The sequence below is a fragment of the Anas acuta genome, chromosome 1, assembly GCF_963932015.1.
Source record: "Anas acuta chromosome 1, bAnaAcu1.1, whole genome shotgun sequence".
Lineage (NCBI taxonomy): Eukaryota > Metazoa > Chordata > Aves > Anseriformes > Anatidae > Anas > Anas acuta.
Window position 1 is genome coordinate 21,740,809 of NC_088979.1, and position 10,363 is coordinate 21,751,171.

At 54.0% G+C, this 10,363-nt stretch overlaps 1 protein-coding gene across 1 annotated transcript; it reads left to right on the top strand.

Moving 5' to 3' along the window:
- The first annotated feature begins 811 nt into the window (after nt 1–811).
- On the top strand, nt 812–2,728 carry GSX1 (GS homeobox 1). The gene is made up of 2 exons (XM_068670301.1): nt 812–1,260; nt 1,697–2,728. Exons 1-2 carry the CDS (start codon nt 873–875, stop codon nt 2,050–2,052), a joined length of 744 nt encoding a protein of 247 aa, XP_068526402.1. The 5' UTR covers nt 812–872; the 3' UTR covers nt 2,053–2,728.
- Nucleotides 2,729–10,363: the final 7,635 nt, after the last annotated feature.

Here is a 10,363-nt window from a genome sequence, read left to right on the forward strand (position 1 = left end):
TCCCCTGCGCTCAGAATCGGGGAAAAACCTTTTCTTTTCGTGCTGCCTCGCCTTGTAGGGCGGAAAGAAGCCCGGCGTTTCCCCTCCGCTGCCGGCGGCTCCCGGTGCCGGGGCTCGGAGGCGCTCCGGACGCATCCCGGGGAGATGCCGGGGGCTGCGGGGAGGATCGGGAGGATGGACGGGGGGCGCTGGGTGGGGGGCTCCGTGCACCCCAAAACCCACGCTGCTTGTGGCCGTTCTCCGTGCCCAAGCACCCACGCAGGGAGCGGCGGCTGTCACCTCGAGGGGACCGGGGGTGAGGCTCCGGGTCCCGGTCCCGAGCTGGGAACAAAGCCGAGGGGTTGGGGATGGTGGAGGGCGGCGAAAAGGGGGGCGAAACGTCCCGGCGGCGAGAGGAGAGGGGGCAGACCTGGTGCCACAGGTGGGAAAGGCGCCGGGGGGCTGGCAGGGGAAGCGCGGCTGCAGCCGGCAAAAATAAACAAGGGGGAGCCGGGCCGAAAGCTGGGCTGAAAGCGAAGGAGAGCGATAAAGAGAAAGAAAAGAATATTAAATCGCGAGAGAATGAGAAAATAACCCCGCCAAAGGGAGAGGAGGGGAGAGGCCGCCTGCTACGGCGTGGGTGGGGTCGACAAGAATAGAGTACATTATGCAGTTCATTTAGTTAACAAGGGAAATAATGAGGGAGCGTGCGGCGTGAATGCCAAGAGAAGAGGCACAGAAAGCCTATTGAGCGCCCCGGCGCCGCCATCACATGGCGCGGGCGCTATTTAAGGCGGGCGGGCGCCGTTCAGCACCACTCGGGCTGGCCAGCGGCGCTGCGCGGCCGCTGCGCGGGACTTGCGCGGGCGCTGCGCGGGGGCTGCGCGGGGGCCATGCCGCGCTCCTTCCTGGTGGACTCGCTGGTGCTGCGGGAGGCGGGCGAGAAGAAGGGCGAGGGCAGCCCCCCGCCGCCCCTCTTCCCCTACGCCGTGCACCCCTCGCACCCCCTGCCCGGGCTGCCGGCCGGAGCCTGCCACGCTCGCAAAGCCGGGCTGCTCTGCGTCTGCCCGCTCTGTGTCACCGCCTCCCAGCTGCACCCGCCGCCGCCCGCCATCCCCCTCCTCAAAGCCTCCTTCCCCCCTTTCGGCTCCCAGTATTGCCACTCGCCCCTGGGTCGCCAGCAGCACTCCGTCTCCGCCGTCAGCGTCGGGCACCCCCCGGCGCTCTACCAGGGCGCCTACCCGCTGCCAGACCCCCGGCAGTTCCACTGCATCTCCGTGGGTAAGGGGGGCACGCGTGGGGAGAGGGGGGGCGGGTGGGGAAAGTGGGCACGGGGGGGGAAAGGGAGCATGGATGGGGAAAGGGGGTGCGCGTGGGAAAAGAGGGGCATGGGTGGGAAAAGGGGGCATGGGTGGAGAAAGGGGGTATGCATGGAAAAAGGGGGTGTGCGTGGGAAACGGGCACGCGTGGGAAAAGGGAGACACGCGTGGGAAGAGGAGACACCCGTGGGAAAAGGGGGACACCCGTGGGAAAAGGGGGGCGCACCGCACGCCTGCATGCTGGGGGTGGATGCTGAAGGCACTCGGGGAGGGGGCTCCCGGCCCTGCGCCCCCCGTGGGCTCGAAGGGCGCTCCGGGGAAATGTTGGGGACCCCCCGTGGGCTCAAACCGGGTGGGTCCCGGCGGGTCCTGACCGTGCTCTCGGCTCGGCTCCGCAGACAGCACGTCCAGCCAGCTGCCCAGCAGCAAGAGGATGCGCACCGCCTTCACCAGCACGCAGCTCCTGGAGCTGGAGAGGGAGTTCGCCTCCAACATGTACCTCTCCCGGCTGCGGCGAATCGAGATCGCCACCTACCTGAACCTCTCCGAGAAGCAGGTGAAGATCTGGTTCCAGAACCGCCGGGTCAAGCACAAGAAAGAAGGCAAAAGCAGCTCCCATCGGGGAGGGGGGCCCGGCCACAGCTGCAAATGCTCGTCCCTTTCCACCACCAAGTGCTCGGAAGACGACGAGGACTTGCGCATGTCTCCGTCCTCCTCGGGGAAGGACGACAGAGGCCTCGCCGTCACCCCCTAGCCCACCCTGGGCACCCCCCCGGCTCCCCAGGGACTGTGCCGAGAGCAGGAGGGGGAGTCCTGCCCGCTCCAGCGCCGACGTGCCGCCGGAGGATTTTGTACCGTTTTCTACGAGCCGAGTCGTTGACGAAGGACTTCCTCGCCTTTCTAAGCCCCCCGGCTCACGAGGGCCGTAAATAAACTGCTCCCTAGGACCCCCGGCGCCCCCCGGGAGCGCTGTCCCACTTGTGTCCCCGCAGCCCCCGCAGGCTCCTCGCAGCCCCCCGGGGACAGAGCCGGGAGCTCGGCGGGTGGGGAGAGCCGGGAGACGGTCGGGTTATTATCATAATGTTATTATTTCGTTTTGTTTCTTTCTTTGTTTGGTTTTTATTATTATTTTTTCCTCCCAAATCGTTCTCGGTTTTGTTTTCGGCTCCGCCGCTGCCGGGCGCGCAGCTGTGGTTGTAGCGGTCCGTCCCCGTCCTCCCGGGAGATATTTATTTATTTATTTATGTGCAGAGAAACGATGATGATGGCGATGATAATAATGACGGTGATGACAATAAAAGGCTCGCTGGTGGTTTATTTCCCTTCCCCTCGTGTAGAAACCGACCGCTCGCTGCGGGTACCCGCGGCACCGTCGCTCCCCATCCCCGACGGACACCTCTCCGCCCTAGCCCGGCACCGGGACAAGCACCGGGACCCTCCAGTAGCCTCCCCTGACAAGCCTGCGGCGGGGTCTCCTCCTTTCTCCGCGGAGAAAAGGTATCCGGGGAGCGGGGGAGTCCCTGCCCGGTGCCCCGCAGGCTGGCGGGCGAACCCCGGGGCTCTCCCCGCTGCCTCCCCGCAAAGTCCCAGCTCCAGGTCGGGCTGTGCCGGACACTTTTGCCTTCCCATCACGCTTCCCCATCCCATCCGCGGTCGATCTGGGGTGTCCGGGCGGCAGGAGTAGCCCCGTCGGGGCCGGAGCAGCCTTTGCTGTTGGGGGAGAGGAGCGCACGCTTTTACGCACGGCTTCGTGCTCCTGCCCGGCGGAGAAACCCGTGGGGGAAGCAGACAGAAAGCCCCCCCGCTGCCCTCACACAGCCCCCGAGCCCTGCTGTCACCCCGCGGTGACAAACGGCCCCGCCAGGACCCCCGGACCTGGACGGGATGGCAGGACCGGACACCCCGGGGGTCCCCGCACGGCGCGGGGATGGGGGAGCCGCTGTGGTTGCGTGGAGGAAAGCTCTGGGTGCGGGGAAACCCGCGGGGAGGATCCACACAGCCCTGAGCACAGCCTGAGCTCGGCGTGGGGAGGTGTGGGGTTGGGGTCCCCGGGCACACAGGCTGGAGAAAAGGGGCAGATTTACCCCAAGCAGAGCTCTGTCGTCGGCAAAAATGGTTCTGCCCACATGGCCTCAAGTCCCGGCCATAAAATAGGTATTTCACACCCTGCCTCTGCTGCACCCACAGCTCACAGAGCACTGGGGGCTTCCCTGTGCACCCCAGGAGGTGTGGGACAGGGGGGACCCTGCAGACAAGGCTCAAAGTAGTGCCTGCTTCATCCTCTGCTGGCTCTGCACATCACCAGGCTGGCGTGGGATGGCTGGGCAAGCTACTGCTTAGGATGCTGCATCCAGCATCACCTGGGCTCCTTTTCCCATGGTTGTTTTTGCATTAATCGGTGGGTGAGGGATGAAACAGCCCTGGGGGGTACGGAGCAGAGAGAGCCCGACCTTGCTGCAGGAGTCAGCCAGCCTCACGCTGTGCTTGGCCCTGCGATGCCCCCTCGTTGCCCTCCCTGGTGGCCCAGCTCCAGCTCGGGGACCCTGCGGCTAATTGGCTCAGCAGGGCCCTGCAGCCTTTCCAGCCCTTGCCCCCCTTCCTGGCCGCATGTACCAGGCTTGTTTTGCGAAGTCGTTGCAAAACAGAGAGGCAAAAGCAGCCCAATGCGGGCTCACCGAGGGGCCTGGCATCCTCTTCAACGGGGGACTGGCATCGGAGTCACCAGGAGCCCTCGGAGCCGTGTGTGTGTGTGTGTGTGTGTGTGTGTGCTCCTTGTGCCTCCTCTGGCATGGGGCTGAGCCAGCTGGCTGGCAGTGGGGTGGGAGGAACACCAGCGCCGGGCGCTTTAGAGCTGCTATTAAACTGCTATTGTGGCAGCTGTGTTGAAACTCAACGTCCTGCTCTGCCAGCACATTCCCACCGTCTCTTTGGTCCTTCGCAGCGCAAGCCCTGATGGAAAAAAGGAGAAAAAAAAATGACATGGTGGCACTGACCGCCTGGCTTGCTCCTCGTTCACCATGAGACCTGGCCATGCAGGCACCTGTGGGACAAACACACGTGGTGCTGAGGCTGGAGCTCCCCATCTCTCAGCTAGGAGACTTTCTGGGTGCACTGCTGCAAGCTCACCAACGTTTCTGTGCTGCAGGCACGGCGTGCACAGGTTGCGAGGCAGAGTGCACGGACACATTGTCCCCGGTACGGACAGCGTGTGCACACACGTGCCCGTGTCCTTTACGGACTGAGTTTGTCAGCCAGACAATTTAGGGCTAATCCTCAGCCCTAAAAGACACCTCATGTATGTAAAGCAGCAGAGAGAATTCCCCCGGATGGTATAATTTTGCCTGAGCAGCGGTGGAGCATCGCAATGGATGCCCCCAACACGACAGTATTAATATTCTCCGATGCATGCTGGCCTCTGCCGCAGACCCTGTGTACCTTGCAAAGCCCACTGGGGCTCTCAGTGCACTCGACAGTCATTATGCCACATCCACATGCGGAGATAATCCCTCCTTAGTTGGGCATTTTTCTAATTTAGTGAGAAATCATTACGGCAAATGCTCGGAGTGTCATTTTCAAGGACTCTGGGGTTGGGCAAATTAAAGTCATTTTGCTGTGGGAAGAGCGTGGGCACCTCTGCTAAAGCGAATGTCATAACACACCAATTTGCAACTTTCTATCTCCAGCCATTTTGATGGTAGGTTTTTGAAAGTTACTTAAGCATTTTAGCATCTGAAAATGTCTAGCCTCTCCTGATTGCAACAGGAACCGCATTTGCAAATCCACAAAATGAGTTTGAATACCTTCCAGCAGTTACTTTTGCGCTGTATTTTTATCTAGAAGTTGAATTATTTCTTCCTCAGCAAGCAGAAAGGAAATTCTCTGCATGCTTTGAGGCTTTCAGGACTGCGTTCCAGAGCACAAGTGGGTTATCCTGACAGGGGAAGGAGGATTGAGGGTGATGGTTTTGGGGTTTCCCCTTTCCACCCGTTAGCATTGCTGAGCATCGGTGTCCCACACCCCATCCCATTGCACATGCTGCCACCCTCCCTTCACCACTCCAGGCACAAAATGTGTAAGGAAGAAATGCTGAGAAAAAAAACAAAGGTCTGGAAAGAAGAACCTGTCCAACACTAGGTATCTAGGTATTTACACTTGTCATAACATTAATTTGCATTCTTTGGCCTTTATGCTTCTGTGATTTTCATATTTATCCCTAGACCTCACTTCTTTACGTACAAGGGTTGCATCAGATCGATTTATAGTTGAAAGCATGTATTGGTATTTTAAGGGTTATTGCTCTTAACTACAAAACCAATACTATGAACCCAGGGATTGTCATAATTCAGTTTACCTGCAGCAAACATCTTCACGCAGTGCCCACACTGAGCTGGCCCCATGGACCTGGAACGGCATTCACTGTGAGCAGATTGTTTGAAACAGTTCCTTCCACTTTGTTTACCTGGATTTTATTTTACCAAGGGATTTACTGGGGTAACAAGGCATCGTTTTTCATCCTTAAGCCCCTGACACAGGCTGTGAAATTTGGTTCAGCAATGACAACATTTTCAAGTCCATGGATGTTATTACTTTAAACTACAGGTGGGTGTTAACTGAGGACCCTAAATAAAATGTTTCTGCACGATATTCCTAACGGTTTGGAGACGCGTACGGCACCCGGAGCGATCTGTCAGTTATATTAATTTTGCAAGTGTTTTTGCTGCGAGCACAAAGTACTCATTTATCGGGATGTGATTATGCAGGATCAGGAGATCTCCTAGGATACTGACACCGATGATGACAGCAAATGGCCGAGCCTGTTGCTTAATGCGGCTGGAGCTGGACGAGGAGCCACTGATGCTGGCCCGCCGACTGCTCCACACGTAGTCTATATGCTCTGTATGCTACAGGATCCATATGTGCTCTAGGAGGCCCTGAATGCCCTAATTCATGCCAAAATAAACCTAAAAGTAGCAGCAATGATCATAAAAGGAAAAAAGCCTTCGTTCCTAAGTTCGATCCCTTTCCCATTCTGCTCCAATTTCCATTTTCTCTGTTGACTCTTTCTATTGGGCTCGTTCCCAACAAGGCACACAGGAAGAGCAGACTTCCATCCTATATATATTTTATTACATATATATTACCCAGTACCATACTGGAAAAAATCAGGATGGAAATAAAGTATGTTTTGGGGCCAGTCCCTAGCACAGACGTGTGCCTATTGTCTGCCTCAGCTTTCAAATTATTAAAAATATTTAATTACTGACAGACTGAAGACACATTGGTTTAGGCACCTAGCAGCTAGATGGGAAGCTGCTCCCATGCTCTCAGTGGGAGAATCTGGTCTGGGTTAGCCTCCAGCTGCTGCTCCAGAAAGGTCTCAGGTCCTTCTGGACAGTCTGGTGACCCCGACACATCTGAAAAAACACCAGGCTCATGTCCAGGCACATAAAATTGGGTCTGGTGCGAGGGTTTCCACCTGCAGCATGAGGGAGAGAAGGCAGATACAGACAGTGAATATACATTAGGATGTAGCTTAATTATGAACGTGTTAAAATGCCCTGTGTCAAGAACTAACTGCCTCTACTGGGCTGATCCTGGCATGGGAAGGTTGTAAAATTGTGCCATGTCTTGGATCACATTTAATTAATTAATTAATTAATTTTTTAAGAAAACCCTTTCCAGTCAATGCTGAGGCAAACGACAAGGAGTAGCACACAGACCCACACAGACATACAGGATGTGCTTACAGGCATTCGGGTGGTTTGCAGTGAACAAGGCAGGGCTGAGGAATTAAGCACGATTAAACCTACCCTTCTGCTGCCTTGTGACAGCCTTACGCCGTGCTCACAAAAGCCTGCTTTGCTCGGAGAGGGACACAGCACACAATCTGCTCCCTCGCCACAGACGAATATTCAAGCTTGATGCTGCGTTGGTGCTTGCAGGTATATTTATCTGCTGGGAAAAAAAAAAAAAACAACACAAAGGCTTATTAGGAACGCTACGTATGCAAGTGAGGAGTTGGGTTTGCAGTGCAGAGCTTGAATAGCCGTATAAATAACCGTGGGCAGCCTCCGAAGAGGCTGTGTTTCTCACCAGATATGTATTTCACCCTCGGAGTTCACCCCTGGTTTCTGCTTGTTCAGCTTATCAGATAAAATGCTCGTGCAATGAGTTGGGCTTAGAACAACTGGGTTTAAATGGTGAACCACGTATTTTGTGTCTTTTATAACTCCATTAATAACTCTCCTGATTTTTTTTTTTGTTTGTACTGTGCTATCACAGCACCGTGCACTGGCCTTGTGTGTGTTTTATCTCGGCTGTAATTCTGCAGTTCCCGGGTTTGTCTGCCTGGCTGCCAGTACTTCCCCGCAGAAGTAGGGGATGGGTATTTTGCTCACAAGCTCTTCAGAGGTACTCCAGTTGTTGGTTATTTTGGGCATCGGTGCCAAACAACACTGGCTGCTGCCCTAGGTCCCGAGGCAGGAGCTACGCCAAAATTATGTGCCTTAAAGTGTTCCTGATACTTAGGGCTGAGAAATAACTCAGCTGTGACCAGTGCAGGGGGCTGCAGCATCATTTAATGGAAATGTCAGTGTGCTGTGCTGTAAAGTCTGTCCTTCCCAAAAAAAACAGCTGATTTCCAAGTCAGACAGAGTCTCAAGGTTCACAGCATCCGCAAAAGATATTTATCTTCCATGTCATCACTGCAAATCTGAAAGGAGGATCCTGGACAGGGACTGCACCAGGCTGCAGGTGAGGAAGGTGCCATGGGAAAACTGATGGGAAACGCCTGTCCTCAGCTCCTGGGGATCGAGATGCTTCGAGCACAAGCAGCCCACAGCCTGGTTGTGGTTTGGTGAATAAGCAGAGCTTCAGTCAGTACAGGGGACCCACACCGATTTATACCACCTGATGCACCATCGAACCATAGAACCATCTAAGGGGGAAAAGACCTTCAAGATCATCAAGTCCAACCATCACCTACTGAGTCCCACCACAAAACCATGTCCCTTGGTGCCACGTCCACACATCTCTTGGGATTGGAATTCCACCACTTCCCTGGGCAGCCTGTTCCAAGGCTTGACCACCCTCTACATGAAGAAATTCTTCCTGATGTCCAACCTAAACCTCACTTGGTGCAACTTCAGACTGTTTCCTCATGTCCTACAACTTGCCACTTGAGGGAAGAGACCCATACCTTTTTTTTCTGCCACCAGATAGTTGTAGAGAGCTCAGGTCACTGTGGACAGTGTGTCACAAGCCTCCACGCTGGCTTCAATGTATGCAGTGACCTGGCACAGTCCTTCGTGCACCCCTCAGACCCACCAGCTCCTTTCCAGCCAACGCTGCTGCTCCCCTTCACCCTACTCATCAACCCTGGCTGCCAGCTTGCACAAACTAACTGACTCTCCATCATCACGACTCTCTCTTCTTCCAGTAAACTATCTTTTCTCCATGTTTTTTTTTTTTATTTTTCTTTCCTGTATTTCTGCCAATCACTGGTTTAAAGTTAAACACATGCTTATATACTCTGCCAGAACCAACCCTAGAACTTCCTAGGTTGTTTTCTACCCTCTGTTCAGTAATTACTTCCCTTTTTCCCCCCAAACATATGATTATCCAGCTCTTATATTTATGTTCACACCCAGTTTAGGGTACATTTCATATGAAACATGCTACTGGAAGTGAAAATTTCCTCTCCTTTGTTTTTCGCTCATTATGCATATGTGTAAAGAAACCTTTCAGTGTGTTCGCAGGGTTGGGGTACAGGAGAGCGACACAAAGCCTTCCGGAAATTGCTCTGCAAATGACATGCCAAGGAGGTTTAGACTGTAAACCTTCTTCTGAAACAGCAAACAAGCTGATTGTCATGGTGTCACGGTGACTAGAGCTGGAGCCACTTGGTACGGATGAGGTCCCGACCTATGCTCTTATTGGGATGGCTGAGGTGCAATCAGTAATCTGCAGAGATGATATTTGGGGTTTGATGAAGCTTGTGTTTGTCAACCAGACCTTGACCCAATGGTGAACTGCTGCCTTCTCTCTCACAAGAGCATAAAAGTGTGCAAGTTGGAAAAGTCAACTGGGTTTTATTGTGAGCATCATCTCTAGTAGGACCAAGACCTACTAGACCTGGTGGTCAGTAGCCTGCATCACCCCCTTAATATAGGATTTCTTGCACAGTAGACCTGTAACTCTTCCTGGTTTTGACCCAGCCATTCATCCCCATGTAGCAGCACAGCTCTTTTATGGAACAGGAGAATCATGCTGATGGCTAGGAGATTACTGGCTCTTTTTCCTAACTTTGTAGCTCAGGGCTGCATTGTTCCAGGCTGTGATGAACCACATCATTTACCCATGTAAATGCACTCCTGAAAATTGCTCATCCAGGTTGAACCAACCCAGGCTGGGCACCTCCAAACCTCATCTTCTCCCCCTGCAAATGGGAGATCTTTCCACAAACCAAACCAGGAACAAATGGTGTTGTTGTGCTGCACAAAATAAATTTGCTAAGGTTTCCTAGGTGGCTGTGGAACATAATCTTGAGGTAAGAAGCTCTCCTTATACCAAGCACCCAAAACCCTTCTTTTTTTTTGAGGATCATGTACCTATGATAAATGCCAACTGATTTCAGCATTAACTTGGCAGAGGAATTTGTCCTTTTTACACCATAACACTGCAGATCTGGGCTGTAAGGAGGATTGCAGAGCCGGTACAGGCCATAGGGAGAGGAAGAAGTCAAAGTTTTGTCCTTTCAAAGAAGGGAGAGGCAGCTAGGCTGGAAAATGTCACTGAGCAGCCCATAAAGTCATGACTCATGTGTCCTTTGAATGTCCAGAGTCAGACCTGACTCTTACCATAGCTTTTCAGGCCCTCGGGATGGTGGTGGTGAGTGGCTGGAAAGGCAAAATGTCTGAAATCAGCTGGGCAGCATCAGTCTTGACTTAAAACCCCTCACAGGAAGATGGAATAGCAAGGAGCCAAGCCCATAACAGCTAGCTAAAATACAAGAGTGTTTCCTTTACTGATTGCATGTCAAAGAGGTGTTCAGAAGCAGTGGGAAC

Excerpts from the sequence above, each read along its gene's own strand:
- GSX1 (XM_068670301.1), top strand. The coding sequence starts at position 873 with ATGCCGCGCTCCTTCCTGGTGGACTCGCTGGTGCTGCGGGAGGCGGGC. Across the intron at positions 1,261-1,696 it reads GTTCCACTGCATCTCCGTGG|ACAGCACGTCCAGCCAGCTG; the intron begins GTAAGGGGGGCA and ends TCGGCTCCGCAG.